Raw genomic sequence first — 18652 nt, forward strand, 5'->3', positions numbered from 1 at the left:
TTTGTATGATGATAGATGAGTGTCCAAAACACAAATTTAAATAAGAACTCAATACAAGCTTTCAGAATTAGCACATGAGTGCCAATTTTTAAAATTTATTTTTTAAGATCGAGATGAATATGCTTAACATTTACTCTTCGTTTGGATTAGCTGTTATTGAAAGTATTTTTGAAATATTTTACTGTAATAGTATATATTAAAAATTTTTACTATAAATGTTTTTTGAAATATTTAATATATTATATATATGAAACATGTTTTTGAATTATTTTTGTTTATGTATTACTATAACATTGTATTTGAAAAATATGTTAATCCAAACTGAAATTTTTTGAAGTTAAACCTCATTTTTTCATAGGAAAAAAATTCTGCTACTATGAGTACAGGGAAAAAAAGGGGGGGGGGGGGTGTATTTACTCTGTAAGAAAAAAAATTTATGATGGCTTGCTCGATATAACGTTGGAAACCCGAGGGCGAACTCAAACCACTCCATTTTCCCGCCCAATGCCGCTCGCTCAGGAACGGGCATTCACTTAAAAAGTCGCATTCCACAAATTGTAATATACGTATTATTTTTTAAAAAAATTGCCCTGTTACGTGAAAAAAGACTTCTTCTCTATAAAATCAACTCCATCCATCAGTCTTATTCTCTATAAAGCTGAAAACTTTTCATATACTGAGACGCCACCCATTCCCTCTGGTCTAGTCCTGAATCTCTTCTTCCAGTTCCGGTTGTTTCTCCTTATTTTTCCGAGACTCGAGTAAGGTTTTCCACTAATAATTCTTTTTTTTTTTCTGTATCATGCGTTAATGAGTTTATCGGACGTCTGATTTTCGTTTGGAGCTGTAAAATGAAATTTTCCTTTTTTTTTTTTGGAGTTTTGGAAAATGGGGGGAAAAGAGAGCTAGGGTTTTAGTAGATTGATGTTTTAATTTTTGTTTTGAATTTGAGTGTACCAGGGGTTGATTGAAGCAGAGATGGTGGCTGAGAACGGAGTGAAAGACGAGCCTCAGGCTGATTCTCCTACCTCTGTTCTTGAAGATGAGGTATACAACCATTTCTTCTGGTAGTTCTTTTTTTTTTACGGTGATGATTTTTCTTTTTTCTTTTGTATTTCTCTTTCCGCTCATGTCATTTTATTCATCTGTGAAGAAAGGTTTTACCCATCCTCTTTTCGATTAGGCTTGGTTTAGAGCCTTTCATTGCGTTTACCTGAGTCTCCATGGTTTTTTCCTGTTTTTGAAGTTTTTTTTTTTTTTTTTTTTTTTAAATCTGTCTCCGTTGAGAAGTAAATGGTCAGGGTTCATGTCTAATATGCTTGTGGTGAAAGGAAAGCCTGCAGGGGCTACATTGATCATGTTAAGGTTTCATTGTGAGCTCCACTGGTAATTTTAGAAGTGTGAAGGAAAAGGGCTTTGACTGAGAGTGTGTCATTTCTATGCTTGGAAAGGAGGGGATTGGGTGATTTCAAGCTTATAATAGCAGAAAGTGAGTTCGGGAGCTTTATTTTCTGTTTTTTTTTTTTTTTGGTTTCCCCCCTCTTTTGGGGAATCTTCAATTGCAGTCAGTCAAGACGGGTTTGGCATCGTTTTTGCTTTAGCTGGAGAAATACATGATAAGAGTGACTTTTGTTCTTGCACATTTCATTATGGTGGCTTATTGAATTGGCTGGTCTAGGTGTTGTTTCCGTAAAGAGCTTGGCTAGCAGAAAAACATTTGTTGTACTCTAATGCAATACTTGAGATGCAGTTACATTTAATTTCATGTTTCACATGATTTATTTCTCGTTGAAAAAATCAGATTCTTGTTTCCTGTTCAATCCAGGTGATTTCATGTAATGTTTATTTGTTTGTCTCCCTTGAAGGATGCTTGCAAGGAGAAAAATTGTGTCAAGATGGAGGGAGAACTATTGCTTGATGCTAAGTATGGAGATTCTTCTCTCATAACAGAAACTATGGCTGCAGAGGAAGAGAAGCTTCTAGAACAGCGGGCAAAAGCAAATTCAAATGAACCTGATGAGGTACCTGTATTGAATGACATCCAGTTTACCAAACTGGATGAGCTTCTGACTCAGACTCAACTTTATACAGAGTTTTTGCTGGAAAACATGGATGACATTTCAAAGGTAGGACCTGAAAAATCTGTAGATTCTATGATATCAGTGTGTTTAGTTGTAGTTTCTGCTGAGTCAGTGGTGTTTGTATTGTGTAATCAGAAAGGATTGGAGGGTGATGAACAGACTACCAAAGAAAAGAAGAAAGGTCGTGGTTCAAAGAGAAAGGCAGCCTCAAATTACAACAATGTATTTCCTTTTTTCCTTCCATTTTTTATTTTACATTTGATATTCATGCTTTCCCCTATACTGGAGGTCTTCATGGTGTCATTTGTTATATCAAAGTATAGGCATTTATGTTATTTGTGGCTGCAAATTGGGGAAATTTTAACATCTTTTACAACCTGAACACAATGTTCACATAATCTATTATCCTGTTTTGAACCACAGTTTTTTTTTTTTTCAAATTCTTCACGATTAAATGGAGTTGTGCTCATCTCTACATGTCTCAAAATAATTCTTGCAGCTTGATCTTTCACCTACTATGCAAGTACTATTCAAAACAACTGCAGTATGCTATTTAAGGCAAGGAAAAGTGAGCTTTAGTTGGGAGGTACCCTAGGAAATTAGGTTGACCTGTAGAATACTATATATCAGATCAATGACTATCACATGGTGCTTTCTTGGTTTTCTTTCTGAATTTCCTCAAGTCTAGAATCTGTTGAATATTAACTAGGTCAACTTTAGTGAGAAACAAACTGTGTAGATCATACTGTAATCTAGGGGGTCTATACTTGCTCTTTGGTGTAATCCAAGTTTCCTGATTGATTTACTGCAGAGTAAGGCGAAAAGAGCTGTTGCAGCCATGCTCACAAGATCTAAAGAAGGTGTCTCTTTAGAGGATTCAAACCTTACAGAGGAAGAGAGAAATGAGAAAGAGCAGGCTGAACTGGTGCCGTTGTTGACCGGTGGAAAGCTGAAGCCTTATCAGCTTAAAGGTGTTAAGTGGTTGATTTCATTGTGGCAAAATGGGCTGAATGGAATACTTGCAGATCAAATGGGTCTTGGAAAGACTATACAAACTATTGCATTTCTCGCGCACTTGAAAGGAAATGGTTTGGATGGACCATATCTAATTATTGCTCCTCTTTCCACTCTCTCAAACTGGCTGAATGAGATAAACCGGTAAATTTATTTGTTCTCTATTTTCAATTCTGTAATCACTTTTTGATTCTGTAGTTAAGCTGCACTTTTCTCCTTTGTTCAATTGGATACCTGCTTCATGCTGATTCGTTGTTTCACCCCAAAATATTCTGTAGGTTTGCACCCTCACTAAATGCAATCATATACCATGGTTATGGGAAAGAAAGGGATGAAATAAGGAGAAAATACATGCCAAATACAATAGGTCCTAAATTCCCCATTGTAGTTACCTCCTATGAAGTTGCAATGAAGGATGCACGAAAGCACTTGAGACACTATCACTGGAAATATATGGTGGTTGATGAGGTATACAGACTTCTATGGTTTTCAGATATTACCTTCTTCCCTGTCATACTTTATCTACTGCATTTTCATCATTTGAGGTAATTCTTCATTTTGCTTTTAAGTTGATTCATTTCTTTACTATTGTAGGGGCACAGGTTGAAGAACTCACAATGCAAATTAGTTAAAGAACTTAAGCTGTTGCGTGTTGAAAACAGGATTTTATTAACTGGGACACCTCTGCAGAACAACTTGACAGAACTCTGGTCGTTGTTGAATTTTATTCTGCCGGACATATTCAATTCGGATCAAGAATTTGAATCATGGTAGTGAACTTTTGTTCTAAATCATATCCCAGAATCCTTGTCACTGAAATAATTTCTATACAAGCACTAAAGCCTTTATAGCTCTTGTGTTTATTACAGCTCTCCTCTTGGGCAAGGAAGGTGCTTTTATGTTTTCTTCATTACATGATGAAGTGTGTCGTCTGTTCCCTGTATTTAAAAATTTTAATCTCATGGTATTTTTGTCTATGGAATCACTGCATTAACTTTCCCAGTACAATGTAATATTTTAGTGCTTGAAGTTGTAATTAGGTGCCTTTATGTTTGATTCTTTATGGTCTTTTGTTTTATGTATTTAAAACCTTTATCTCATTGTGATGTTCTCAATGGATTCACTGTCAATCACAGGGTTTAACTTTCCTGGTATATTGTAATGTTTTAGTGATAGTTGCCTTTGTGGCTGAGAATTCTGTATTTTTAGTCTTGATTATAGATATTTATGTTTATTTGCATTTTGGATTGCCAAATGTGATTAAGAAATGATAATTTCTATTACGAATTTTAACAAATTATTCACCATACTTATGCAATTTCTAGTTTTAAACAAAATATAATAATATTTTGTTTTCCTTCTTTTAGTAACAATGAGCAGACTGTCAGATGGGCCATAATGTTTGTACTGTTTGAGTATCAAAGCTTTGCACTTAAAACATTTTCTTTGTTTCTTTTGGAAGTTGAGTTTGGGGAGAAGGGCATATGTTTTGAGTACTTACCACCATAGATTACAGTCATTTATTGCAAGTAATCATGATTTTTTTGGTCTCTCCTCAACTGAAGTCTTATGTTGTCGCCTACATCTCAGGTTTGATCTTTCTGGAAAGGGCAGCAATGAGGCTTTAAGGGAAGAATTGGAAGAGAAGAGAAGAACTCAGGTAAATAGTTGCTTTCTAACGGAGCTCCTCCTAGGAAGATTTTATGAATTTTAGTGTTTGTAACTGGTTTTTACAAAACCTACAGGTGGTGGCAAAACTCCATTCGATCTTACGTCCCTTTCTGCTGCGGAGGTTGAAATCAGATGTGGAACAAATGCTCCCTCGGAAAAAAGAAATAATCTTATATGCTACCATGACTGATCATCAAAAGAATTTCACAGATCATCTATTGAATAAGACACTAGAGGATCATCTGCGGGAGAAGGCAGCCTCTGGTAGTTACGGAGTTTTACTTATGGAAGAAATAGGATGTGTGTTCTGGATTTCTGGAATCTGGATATCAATAAGATGAAGTGTCTAAGCATTTTTTGCAATTTCTGTTAAAAATGCAGGACGTGGCATGAAAGGGAGACTTAATAATTTGATGATTCAGCTTCGGAAGAATTGCAACCACCCTGACCTATTGGAGTCTGCCTTTGATGGTTCTTGTATGTCCTTTACAACTATGGATGGGATTTTCTCACAATGAGCTTCTTGTTGATTTTAATTGTGTTTTCATACTCTTTTGACAGATTTCTTCCCACCTGTAGACCAGGTAGTTGAGCAGTGTGGAAAGTTTCGTTTGTTGGACAGATTAGTGGGAAAGCTATTTGCTCGTCAGCACAAAGTATTTGTGTAGTTAATTAGTTCAATGTGTTGCTTTTATGCTCTACTTTGTCCTTTAATTTGTTGATCTTGAACTTTTCCTTTTCATATTGTAACTGCAATGCAGGTTCTGATCTTTTCTCAATGGACCAAGATTTTGGACATAATTGATTATTATTTTGCTGAAAAAGGTTTTGAAGTTTGCAGAATTGATGGCGGAGTGAAATTGGAAGAAAGGAGAAGGCAGGTAATGAACATCTCTTAAAGTTGCACTGTATCTTGGTGCATTCTTTATATATAATTCAGTTTGGATTTCTCGAAAATTTTTGCAGCAATTTCTCATAAGCTTAGATAAAAATATTGTATTTGTTTTTAATTTGCTTCTTGCTGTTTCTTGGAGTTAACATAGCACCATTTCATTGGGCATGATGCTACTCTTTTTTGTGGTCTTTTCTGGACACAAGAGTTTCAGTTATGGAAATTTTTGCCAACCCCTCCATTCAATTGCAGAAATCCTGGTTTCAATTTGAACTTTATATTTGTGAGATCTAAGTAAATAGTAGAACACGTCTGCAAAACTTGTTAGTTTGATCTAGAAACAGTGATTTACTAAAACGGAATTGAGTGAGTTCTTCTATAGTCTGCATTGCACTTAAATGGTGCTAGTTAAAGGGATATGGAATTGTTTTGACTGATAATAATCTACTTGAACAAACAGATACAGGAGTTCAATGATGTGAACAGTAAATACAGAATCTTTCTTCTTTCCACCCGAGCTGGTGGGCTGGGCATCAATCTTACTGCTGCTGATACCTGCATTTTATATGACAGTGATTGGGTATCTTCTTAATCTTATCCTTATGGTTCTCTTCATTGTCATCTCATTAGAATGCGGACATGGATTTTTTAAAACTTTTTCTACTTGAACACTTTTATGGTTCAATGTATCTGACTAATTTTGCTTGTGTAACAGAATCCTCAAATGGATTTACAGGCAATGGATCGATGTCACAGAATTGGTCAAACAAAACCTGTTCATGTTTACAGGCTAGCGACTGCCCAATCGGTGGAGGTATCTCTCTTCTCACTCAATATTTGGTTTTGGCTTTATGCTGCTTTCTTCTGATTAAAAACACTGTGAACTGTTATCAGGGTCGTATGCTGAAAAGAGCATTCAGTAAATTAAAGCTCGAACACGTGGTAATTGGTAAGGGGCAGTTTAAGCAAGAAAGAACCAAGCCCAATTCAATGGAGGCAGTTGAGGTTGTACTTCTTCCTACATGTTTTTTCCTTTAATAAATTTTTTTTGCATATGGTTGTTTCCTTGAAGGTTTAACTAAGTTATGCCCTAAACTGGAAGAACTTGTTTTCTCCACTCTGAAAAATGTGAGATCAAGTTTGTCCTCAGCGATACTTAAATAGGCATTTATCTAGTTAAAACACTTTCAGAACATCAGATTTATTTTCCTTTCATAGTTAAGATAAACTCCCATATTCAGGAAGAGGATCTGCTGGCGCTTCTCCGAGATGAAGGAACTGCCGAGGAGAAATGGATCCAGACGGATATTAGTGAAGATGATCTAGAAAGGGTTTTAGATAGGAGTGATCTTGTTGCTGTTTCTTCAGAGCAAGATGGAAAGACTGGCTCAGATTCAACTGTGCTTCCCCTTAAAGGGCCTGGCTGGGAGGTGGTGATCCCGACTGCACCAGGCGGAGTGCTTTCCACCCTTAACAGCTGATGAAGGTTTATTTTGGTGCTTGTGTTAGTTGGGCTGTTCTTTGGAGTCGAGTGCTGGGAGGAGAGGTCTCTCTTTTTGGGGTTTTACATATTTTAGCTTTTCGTTGTCGGGGATGAATATATTTTGCTCTCATTGAGCTAGAGAATGCTAAGCATCTAGTTTTCTCTCATTTTTTGCAAATATCCCCAGAGAACATTCTCTTAAATGGTGGTTAGACTCCTACAGATTACTGTAAATGTGTCGTGAAGCAAGTTGCAGGGAACAGCAACTGAAATCGCATAGTCAATTGTCTGCTGTAAAAACTGTGTTAAATGCGCCATTTGATATTGGTGTTTCTGGCGATTGTCTTCCGCGAGACTTTTTTCTCTTCCGTTCATTGGTTAATATCGACTTTGGTTTCGCAATTATTTTGTAAATGTTCCCCATCAAAATATCCTAGTCTGATGATTAAAAAAAATATATGGAGTCCAGACTCTAGATTGCCAAGAACAATTACCATTACCATGTGAACAAAAAATTCAAGTAGCGGAAGCTGAAAGTGAAACTAAGGCCGGCGAAGACGGGTTGCTTCCACGGTTGCCACGACTAATATCAAATTGTCGACTTAGACGACACTCTAAACCAAAAAAGCAAACGAATTTCCGTTGCCGGGAATCGAACCCGGGTCTCCTGGGTGAAAGCCAGATATCCTAACCGCTGGACGACAACGGACGCTGCGTACATAGGTCGCATGAATCGCTTGTCGTTTGTTGAAGTGATGATTCATCAGTCACATGCACGGCTGGGCCTATCAAGTCTGAAGCCATGCAGGATTAGGGTGAATAGTCGTTCGAACTGGTCGGATGTTGAAGCTTAGTCGAACTGCTGTTTCTCCACCATTCTTGCTTATGAATTTCTTCACGAACAACTCCAGCTTTAATTTTAACATCTTTGTAAATGAAAGAGAACCAGCAGAGTGCTTTCGCAGTAGTTGTTGTTTCGAATCTCAGCGCATTTCACCGCTCCGTCAGAAAATTTCATTGTGACGTCGTTATTATTATTATTTTTCCCTTATTTTATACATTGAAATTGTTGAATGCATTAGATATCAATTCCTATCTTGAAAAAGATGTCACAGCTGATTCCAGTACTTGGTTCGAAGGAAATATGATCTGTCATAGTCGGGATTCCCCATTTTTCTTTTCACTTCTCCATGGGCGCGTAGCTTATATTAGAACAATTACGAGAAATGATTTTTTTGCAGTGTTTCTGAAACCATCTTAAACCTGTTGTGTTTTCCCATTCACATACTTCAGCACCTGCAAGAGAGGAACACATGCTTCTTGACTGACAAATGCTAATTTCCTCAAATGCATTATTAAGCGCCAAGAAAGACAAGACTGGTTCGAACTTTAACCTGATAAAAATTACGCAGATAACCAGCCAAATTCAACTGCTGCACAGAAGTGACGACCACAGTTTACCGATAACTAGTAACAAAGTTCAAATATTAGGAAAAAATGGATCTCTCCTAGGCTGTAGCATCCAAGGGCTTCCTACCATGCAAGTTGAGGCTTTACAGTGGTTCATTCAAATGCTCCTGAAAAGTACCAGTTCTAAGATCTGTAAATGGCCACTAAACTTGTGGAACTGCAAATTTTCCAACTCTTGGTGATAGAATGGATTGCACATCCACTATGGTCAATATCTTGGGAATTGACATGCCTCCAGATATGACTATCTCTGCAATACATACACACTCAGGTTGTCATGAATTTGGGTTAACAGTCGAAGAAAGTGTAAACAGATTTGCAGGAAGTAGTCTTCTCTTGGATTCTTACCTATCCCCTCTCGAACAGAGAGATTCGGTCTCATTATATCTTTCGAGTTGATGAGGAATATATCTCCTAGATAAAGGTGGTTGGTGGGTATATAAACACAGCAAAGCTCCTCTGAACCTGAACTCTTGCGGAGGATGACACTTGATGTAATGAAGCCAAGTGCATACTCCCCGATACGTGGGTGCCTGACGATTGCTACTTCCTTGAAGGCATGTGAATTCTGATCTGGAACAATAACTTGTGTCAAATCCTTGTGCTTCATGTGACTACACTCCTTTTTGTATGAATTTGGTTTACCTGGTGAAATGGCAGCACTGATTTGCTTTGAAGCACTATAAATGTAGCTCATGATGGGCATTTTCTTAATAAACCATTCTCCCAATCCGAGAACAGAGGCACCCAACCATGATGACATGAAGACTCCAACCAAAAATATGAAAGTTATCGAGGTAACAAATCCAAGACCTGTCAAAACAAATCGCTAAAGTCAGCAAGTTTAATTGATGCATTTTCTGCCGGCAGTAATGCATCCAATATCTTGTTCAACCATCTCAACAGGGCATATATAGCCTGTGAACGTTTTCTAGTCAATTTGATTATCCCAAGGAATTATTTACTTCGAGCAACAAGATTTGCGGCTAACATACTTCAACAAACAAATTCTAAGGAGCATACTAAATACTGCACCATTCTACTGCAGACATCAAGTTTGTTTGCATACATTGAAGGGTGCATATTTAGGGGACTCGTCGAATTGGCCAACTAACTGTTAAAAACTGCAGATGAATAAAATAACATTCATCATTTATGAGACATGAAACTGATACGTAGATACAGCTGGTACACTAACCGAATACGTTAATCCCCAGATGAGCATAGATGGGGGAGAAGAACCCGTCCACAAAATGAATGAACCACCAAGTGATATAGAATGTGATCGCTATTGGAAACAAGATGACACTGCAAAACAATGTCAAAATCATGTACATATACCTGCAATAACTGCTACTTTTGCTAGATGAATTCAAGAAAATAGAGAAGCATATCTATCCAAGATGCAATGTCTATTAACCATGCAGCAACTAGGGAACGCCTCAGTGCGATACGTTTCCTTCTGATGTGCTATTCCTTAAGGCACCTAAAACTTCATCGAAACACAGAGTCTGGCGGTATCGAATGCAATGACCAAATAAATAATTTTCAGTTCCGCTCATTCTAAAGCAAGTCATCACAACTGGTGACTGGAATAAAATTCAGCTGCAGCAGCACCACATGCTGCCTTGTTCAATCCTCTAATTTCTGAGTTGCACCAATTCGTAATTGAACCAAATTTTAGTGTAAAGGAAACACGATAGAGCACAAGAGAACTAACCATCCCGACATAAACTTTTTAGAAGCCCAGCTACGAATGACTTTGCTAAATGCCTGTGACACCAGGAAAATGAAAATGAGGGGTATCGTTAGACATGAGCAGATGAATCAAACTTAGACAAGCTACCTGAGAATCCATTTGCACTTCCAAGTCCATATAATGTGTGTGAGAGAACAAAATTTACGTAAGATGACAAAGCTCAATACCTAAGAGACAATTGTCACTACTGATGCAAGTTTAGCTTTGGAGACTGCTGACCTCAGATTCTTGAATTAATAAGCTCAAGATTCTCTGATATAGATTCTTGTTCCGTAGAAAAGCATAGGAACATAACGCCTTCATTTTGTTTCATTTGTTATTTCGGGTTAATACAAATTAACAGGCCTCATTCCATACAATCTAGTCCTGGTGACAGGAATCATCACTTAATCGAGTTCTGTTGGGACCAAAAGGAATGAGAAGAGGAGGAAAAAAAAAGATTGCTCTAACTTGAAGATCAATAATGGTAAAAGGAATGGAATAAAAGCCTTCCACATGAAATTAAAATTATCGTGTAAAGAGAGAGGGAAATTGTTGGTTTAACTGATTTCCTCTGATTGTAAGTTTGTGCTTAGAACCCCAACTGGAACAATATATATATATATTTTTTTTAAATAAAGCTAAAACACTATAGACGATATTCAATTCTGTTCTTTTATAACTCAACTCCCAAAAACAGACAGAAAAGAGGCAATCAGGTGTTCTATATTCACATTTTTTATTTTAAAAAAAAAATTCGCAGATGCTTCGATCATTCTCTCTGTCCTCCTTAGAAAAAAATAAATAAATAACAATAATATGAAGACATAATAGCTAAGGCAAGTAACTAAGGAACTGTCTCAACATTCCAGAATTTTTAACTTCAAAAAAAAATGCCAATTTACTATAATCACACAGAGGTAACGCAAACGACGTGCATGTGAAACATGTCAATATACGGGATAAGGGAAATTAATTTTTTCTTTAACCAAAAAAAAGAAAAAAAGAGAAAAAAGAGCAAGCTATAGAAAGAAAAGAAAACCTCTTTGCCGGCATGATGAGATAAAGAAGTGGAAGCGAGGGGAGATTCGGAGGGGGAAGAGGATTTGGAGGCAAGCCCATTAACGTTGTCGGAGATTCCTAAGCTTCCTATGGGTATCAAACGTTCCAGATCTCTGTCCTTCTCTCTACTACTGCTGCCCATTCGTGATCTCTCTCTCTCTCTCTCGGTTTTTTTTTTTTTTTTTGGAATTTTTATTTTTATTTTTTTGGGTGCTTTCTCTGATTTCTTCCAGCGAGACTAGCCAAAGCTAAATCAAAGTGTGTAACCAACCAACTCTCTCTAACTCCTCCTTCCCGGGGCTGGGGATACAGAAATCATTATTGGGACGTTAAAACTCACTAATTAAATTACAAAGTATAATTATTCTTGTGCTCAAAATTGAACGTAAAAACGTCGAAACAGAAACAGAAAACATGCGGGAATTTAGTTGCAATAATATGTTACCCCAAAATCGTTATTCAACCAGCACGAATTCCTTACTATCATTTATCTCTCTCAAAATTCTTAGATGATAGGAGTATTTCATTTCATTACAGATAAAATTTACTAACAAAATAGACCGCCTTGGTACTATAGGCCAGTCACTAGGTGCATGCAGCCAAGCTTTTGCTTAATTGAATTAATTAGCCCCCTTAATTTTCAATTACTATATATGATTTAATTGGAACTCGGTCTGCATTCAAGCCGGTGAGGGAGAGCGCCTTTTTTTTTTTTTTTTCCCTTTTTAATCCCCGATGACGGCATTCAGCCCCCATTAATGATTAATCCCTCTTTTTTGAATTAAAAAAAAAAAGATAAAAAATAAACGCCAAGGGGAAAAAAAAAAAGATTAAGCACGCGAGTTACCCAGTAGAGGCGTAGAGCTGAGCTGTCCACCTTAGTAGGGAAACGAACTACAAAGCTCCTCAGATTGTCTAAATTCCCAGTATTGTATTGGAAATTTGGAAATCGAATTCGACGGAGGCTTAGATTATACAGCGCCCGCCCGCCCGCATATCTGGAATTTGTGGGAAGGTGAAGCAGCAAAGCGGTGGGAAGGTGACAAAGACAATAATTATATCTTGGGCTGGGTTGTTGGGTCGTTTCAAGAGAGATGATCACTCGGTCTAAACTGGTGGAGCAACTCCGTGATTACCAGATCCGATCCCAGCATAAATGTCCCGCTCTCACCGTCTTCTCTCCCAAACCCCTTCTCACAACCTGGTACTTGTTGTGATTATTCTTCGCTTTCCTCGCTCTTCCCAATTATGTGCCCTGAAATTTGGTTGGATTGATCTTTTCTTTAATATGTCGGACATTGTTTAAGTGGAGTTTGTTCTTTTCTTGATATGATTCCTGCTAAGGGCATTTTAATGAGTTGCCAAGATCGAATTTTTCCATTAGGTTTTGTTTTTGCTGTTTTGCCGTCGGAAGGTGTAGTAAAGTTTAATGGAGTTCAGTTTGTCAGCTTGGGAACACCCCCACTGTAGTATGTACTTAGCGTAGCTTCTTTTTTCACATTCTGCAGTCGTAGAAAACCTGTTTTCTAGGTTTGCCCTTTTGGAATTTCGATGTTATGTTAAGTAGAAACATAGAACTGTAGTTGGATATTGAGCCTGAAACTACTAGATGAATAAGCCTTCTTTTTTTAGAGAGAGAGAGAGAGAGAGAGAGAGAGCTTGTGTGCATATTAGCATATTCAATAAACTAGTGTCTTAGCAGGAAGTTGGCTGTAGTGGAACAACAGCTGGAAACTATATCCGGCTTTAATCATCTGAACGTCGTGGAGCTATTTCGTAATCCAGTATGTAGACTAAAACTGTCTTTCCGGGATTATTTGTAAATGATTATCTTTTGTCAGTTCAAGCTGGGTAGATTGGGTGGAAGAGTTAGAAAAGCAAACATCAGGAACAGGGAAATCCCTCGAGTGGATAACTGAATCATTGCAATAATTCCTTTAAAACTTTCTTTAATTCCTTGCTTGTGTGCCAGTTGCAGTGAAACTTTTAATCCAGACAGAATCGCGGAGGACAAAACGGTCGTTAATGTAAAACTTGATATGGATAAGAAAATATGTTCCTTCAAATAGAAAGCAAGTTGGAAATTTAGAGCAACTTTTTACATTCCTGCATGTTAGTAGGTATATGATTGATGGATGAGCCTTGTTGAAGCTCCAGTAGTCCTTGTTCCATGCTAAAGAAACAAGCCTATCTGAATATCTCTCTCCCCTGTTAGGACTATTAGTGGCTTTGAACTGGAAAGTTATTCCCTTTCAGGGTACTGAAATGGTATTCACATTTCATCTTATTCCATTTGAGAAAATTTTCCTCGAAAGAATAGCCCAAGATATTCAATGCTTTTTCAGCGGACATTTTTCTCTTGATTATCAATAAGTATTAACTTGATTCCTCTTCTATATGTTCTATGGATGCTTTCAGCTTTGTGGAACACCATTTTGGCAATTCAAAGGTCTCTGCTTAAGTTGATATATAATGAATGTATTACGTTATGCTGCTATTGATAATACTTTGTGTTTGACTGTGTTGTCTCAAGATTCATGCACCGTCTCATTTCTCTTCAGATAACAGACTGCTAGAACTATGTGCAAATTGTTCCATCTCCATGAACCCCATCTTTTAGAGGCATAGTTACTCGCATTTAGCTGTGTTATCTGCAGTACGATACATAAGTAACGCGGCTGTTTGTTGCAGGGATGATGTTATGGTGGCCATCTTGTGGGCATCATTGTTCAGTGCACTTGTCATATCATCATATGTGACCCTATATTTCAGACACTACTGGGTTTCTTTTGTGATCATGTGCTTTGGTATTTTTCTTCCAGTTCGCTTGAGAATTTCACGGCAGGTCCTTGCAAGGAAAAAAGAAAGACTATTACCACTGTCGTTTTGATCACCGCTTTTGTTGCAGTAGCTGCAGAGCTGAGTTTGACTGACTGGTACATTGACTGAACCGTGGTGCTGATTTTGTTAAGAGCTCTGACTTAGTTCAGGTATCTTTATCACCTCTCGTGACTACGGTGGCGCAATGATTTCTCTCTGTCTCTCTCTCTCCATCTTCTTCAAGAAGCCTTGAAATTTTACCAAGCAATTCATTCCTCTACCTGTAAAACTTCTCAAAGGAGAGTACACAAAGGTCTTATGACTCTCAGAATTTCTTCCAGTTGATTGCAATGTTTATTGAAAGGAATAGATTCAAAGTCAGAGATATGTGTTTAGATGTTTTATCAAAAGTTAGGACAAACAGGCGAAACATATATATAGTCTGTGAGAAGAGCCTCTTACAGATATCAAGAGTAGGTGCTAAGGTAAGAAAGGAACCCCTTCTAGCATATGTCCATTATCCGACACTGAGTTGGCATGTAAATAAAGGCAATAGCTTTACTTGGTCTTTTACTTCCTTCTCTGCATCCGTTCTTCCTTTCATGTAAGTTTTACCATCTGCTTCTACGAGGCCTTAATTTTATGGGGAAAGTACTGAATATAGATAGCTTTAGTTGCTGCTATTACTAGAGCATGAGTTCTTCCCCCCCCCCCCCCCCCCGGGGGCGGTGCAGAGAGAAGAATGTTTGAATCCCTGAATCAAAAGTTACAACGAAGAATAGAATAATGAAGTGATCAGGGGAACAGTAAAGTATAGGGACCAGCTTCTTGCTCCTATTGGTGGAAAACCATGAAAGAGTCTTAATGTAAAGTACCGCTAAGTTGGAGCAAATCATGTTCTGATTATCTTGTATACCCTTTCAAGTGACTGTCACTTGAAAGTTTTCAAGAATTTGCCTCAAAATGAAAAGCTTTCTTTCCTTCTCTCGTTTACTATTTCTTGTGTATCCTTCCCGGTGGCTGGAATTGCATTTGGTGATTGATCTATCCTACAGTGGATTTGGAATTGCAGCAACGCTCGGCAATTTTGACTAGCATCTCAAAGAAGATCATGCGCTAATATTGAGAGAATGATGTTGGTCGGTAACATGGTGTGGGTTAACATAAAATTCAGAAAAAAAAAAAGAAAGAAATATATAGCTCTATGTAGACCACTAATGTCCATACAAAACTGGATCATCGTCATCCACAACACTGATGGCTGATTGCTTTTCTGCGTCTGTTTCTCGAGCAAGTTCCCTGTCCAGCTCAGTCGAAGATTTAAAGACTCCATTATTGCATCTCACTTATTCAAAGATTTACGTCTCCATTAACAACTCAACATAAAGCAAAATCAGGTGAGGACATTGGCCAATTAGCGAGTCTGAGTCTGTTTAAAGGTGATGGATAAGATAATACATGACAGAATCAGTTAAACTAGTGCCGAAGGCCGAAATTATCGGGCAATCATTATCAATACTAGTCCACTGAGCTGTAAACTAATACAGAACTCCCATATTATAGTAATAGGCTTCCAAAATCACGTATAATTAGGTCGATGCCATCATTGAGGCATTTGCTCCCACGACTGGACTCTGAATTTAACACCATGGATTGGAAAGGAAATGAATGCTGGTTTTGCATCATGCATCTGTCTCCGGTCTCAGGTCTCAACCAAAATTATAGCGCCATTACTGATGCGTCAATCTAGACGGTCTGAAATTCAAGTGGGACTTCACCTGGGGTTGGATTTGACGTTGCCGAAAGTAAAAAAGGCAGATGGCTCTAGAACCAAATGTGCCTGGTGACGTTAATTTCTAGCTTGAAAGGCTAACTTTTTTTATCTCCTACTCTTTTTCTACTCCAGTCAACTGCCTTGGTGCATTGTGTTCATATAAATTTAATAATAGTACTCATTTTGCTGGTGTAATTTTGCATTTTTCTTATAATACTACTACTGTTCTGAGCCACAAAATTCTGGGGCGGGCGCTTAAGATTATGACGAAACTAGTTTGATGCATCACCAAAGCATTATTATTTCATTGTGGAAGGTTTCGAAGACGGTTGGGGCTCATACATATGTCAATGCGGTGTTTGTCTCAAATAATTTACTGTCACGGTTGGGCCGTAAATCTAAATTATGAAAAAGTTCGAGCAAATTGCAATGGCAAACATATGATATCAAAGGTGGAGGTGTACACGATCTAGTTAATAAATCTACTCTTTGTTCAAAAAATGCTTGTGACCTGCACTTGGCTTCATACATGATATGTTACTGTGTCAGAACAAATGCAACAAGTACGAGAAAAGGCGTATTAACGATTACTCAAGCACAGATCCGAGACACATCCATAACTGGATTCCAACTGATTAGCTTTGTTTAACGAAAAGTAAAATTGAAATAAGGAGCTGTGCTGCTGCACTCAAGATTAAACGTACGTACGTGGCATGGATGAGGAAATTAGCTTCTTCTAAGGTTTTTTTTATATATATATATATATATTTTTTTTTTCTTTTATAAATAAATAAAAAATTTTGAATTCAAAAGATTTTTTCTTCCGTCTTATGGATCGTTCAATCCAACCTTCCCTCCCTCCCTCGCGCAGTTCTAAGTTCTAGCCAGTTGTTACCTGCTTTTTAGTACGTACAGCGGTCACTGCTTAGTCAAATAGGGTCTTAAACTCGATGACAATTGCCTGCATTTCCATTGATTAAGTGGACCAACAGATCATTATTTACATCATCAAAACAAGCAGCTAGCTCTGCACTATCATATCTATCTATTTATGCACTGTTTGCCTTTTGCTGCTACATCACCAGGACCCTTGCCTTGAGAACAGCGACAAAAAAATCAATCCCACCCAAAAAGAGATAAGAGGACCTCCAAAATCTAAAACGCTGCTTAATGAATTGTTGGTGGTTTCGACGTAGAAAGAAGTGGGGGGTTTTATCTCAGTAGCGAGAATGGTCAACGAGTATGGGATGAAAGCGCAAGAGCAATGATTCCAATTGCCCTCGCACTGCCTGCGATTCTCTGAACATCATGCGGCCACGTTTTTAGAGATTACTAGCGCGCGTGCGCAATCATTGCTAACTCTCTCCGTCTGTCTCTTTTCCTTGTGAAATTATGATGCGTGGGGTTGAGGAATGGAACGCGATACGGAGATATGTTTATATATGCTGCTCACTGCTGTATATTGTGGACCTTTTTTTCCCGTGTCTTCTGCGCGTTATGATTCAGTGCTACTGGAGAGAAAATTGTTCTCTTGGTCATTGAATATTACAGTAAATGCTTTTCCAACCCTCCATGCTTTTTAGCTCTTGTTTCAGAGAAGCTGATGTCGACTTGTCATGCAGGCGTTTGGTTCGTGTTGGAAACCAGAGGCTGATATGATCCATTATTGTCGGCTAATGCTGCATCTACTCAACTACTAGTTTCTGAAGAATAGATAGGCTTGCATTACGTGTATATTTTTAAAAAAAAAGAAGACAAAAAACTATGCGTGCATTGTGCAGCCGCATTCTTTGAAGTTTCTTGTCATGGACAGCAAACAAAAAAATAGCAATAATTCAAACAGCCAAATCTTTCTCATCATCTATTGTCTTTTTCCGATTAATTAGTACTCCTAATTGAGACCATAAGGTGTTGCCACATATTCTTGACAAACTTCGCCCCGTCTGGATGGAAATGAACCGTATGCTCATGTTTTACCTGTATCCAACTCTGTTTTGTATATATTATCTGCATGTCTTCCTTTTCGCCGTTTGGCTCTATCATGGTTCAGTATCAAACTCTTGTTCCTTTTTCGTTTTATTTAACTTCATGAATCATGATTCAACCAACTTATTACGGGGACTTTTTTTTCACAAAAAAAAAAAAAAAAAAAGGGCTTGGGATGATATGACAGAGAAAGATTAGAATCTATCCAGAAAGTTGAAATCGATCTGTACTGGAAATACATTATTGTCGAAGGAGGAGAGTAACGAGGATATCATTATTAGTTCTACGTCCATTTCGTAATATGGCAAATCACAAGACCAACACCAGTCTATATGTATCCATCTCCTCTGCATGACAATCAATTAAATGGAATGAAATACAGGCAGACATGATTGAGAAAGACGGGCAGCTAGAGCTATCGTCGTCTTGAACACATTCATTCTAATTTCTGAACCTTGAAGGAGTTTGCAGCCGTCCTCAACCTCAATCCTGATTGTCATGGTTATCTTATCGACAACGTCTTCCTTAACTATCTAGAACGTTTGGCCCACGCTTTATTGCAGTGGCCCTCTGAAAACTGGAGATTATATCGAGTGCATATTATTACTGACCAACGAATATTGTATAATTAGTAGAATAGATGACAAGTTTGTTTCTTTTA

The 18652-nt window shown here is 37.7% G+C and overlaps 2 protein-coding genes, 1 long non-coding RNA gene and 1 other non-coding gene across 5 annotated transcripts; 2 read left to right on the forward strand and 2 right to left on the reverse strand.

The window, feature by feature from the left end:
- The first annotated feature begins 571 nt into the window (after positions 1–571).
- On the forward strand, positions 572–7506 carry LOC113699002 (ATP-dependent DNA helicase DDM1). Of its 2 annotated transcripts, none has more exons than XM_027219018.2 (16): positions 572–766; positions 961–1047; positions 1866–2126; positions 2217–2303; positions 2893–3239; positions 3374–3563; positions 3690–3865; positions 4686–4755; positions 4841–5030; positions 5148–5243; positions 5328–5422; positions 5528–5647; positions 6119–6238; positions 6374–6472; positions 6553–6663; positions 6900–7506. In XM_027219018.2, exons 2-16 carry the CDS (start codon positions 979–981, stop codon positions 7137–7139), a joined length of 2271 nt encoding a protein of 756 aa, XP_027074819.1. In that variant the 5' UTR covers positions 572–766; positions 961–978; the 3' UTR covers positions 7140–7506. The 2 variants fall into 2 exon arrangements, with proteins under 2 accessions (XP_027074819.1, XP_027074818.1); XM_027219017.2 differs by having other exon boundaries at positions 572–761.
- A 272-nt stretch (positions 7507–7778) lies between these two features.
- Positions 7779–7850, reverse strand: TRNAE-UUC (transfer RNA glutamic acid (anticodon UUC)). The gene has a single exon. It is a non-coding gene; the product is annotated as a tRNA-Glu (tRNA).
- A 669-nt stretch (positions 7851–8519) lies between these two features.
- On the reverse strand, positions 8520–11618 carry LOC140010422 (protein LIKE COV 3-like). The gene is made up of 6 exons (XM_072057399.1): positions 11392–11618; positions 10332–10384; positions 9810–9919; positions 9257–9424; positions 8960–9184; positions 8520–8861 (listed from the first exon to the last, which is right to left on the reverse strand). The coding sequence occupies exons 1-6, from the start codon at positions 11551–11553 to the stop codon at positions 8755–8757; spliced, it is 825 nt and encodes a 274-aa protein (XP_071913500.1). The 5' UTR covers positions 11554–11618; the 3' UTR covers positions 8520–8754.
- A 490-nt stretch (positions 11619–12108) lies between these two features.
- On the forward strand, positions 12109–14804 carry LOC113697858 (uncharacterized). Its single transcript, XR_003450036.2, has 2 exons — positions 12109–12615; positions 14103–14804. It is a non-coding gene; the product is annotated as an uncharacterized lncRNA (long non-coding RNA).
- The last annotated feature ends 3848 nt before the right edge of the window (positions 14805–18652 follow it).

This window comes from Coffea arabica, chromosome 7c (assembly GCF_036785885.1).
Source record: "Coffea arabica cultivar ET-39 chromosome 7c, Coffea Arabica ET-39 HiFi, whole genome shotgun sequence".
Taxonomy (NCBI): domain Eukaryota; kingdom Viridiplantae; phylum Streptophyta; class Magnoliopsida; order Gentianales; family Rubiaceae; genus Coffea; species Coffea arabica.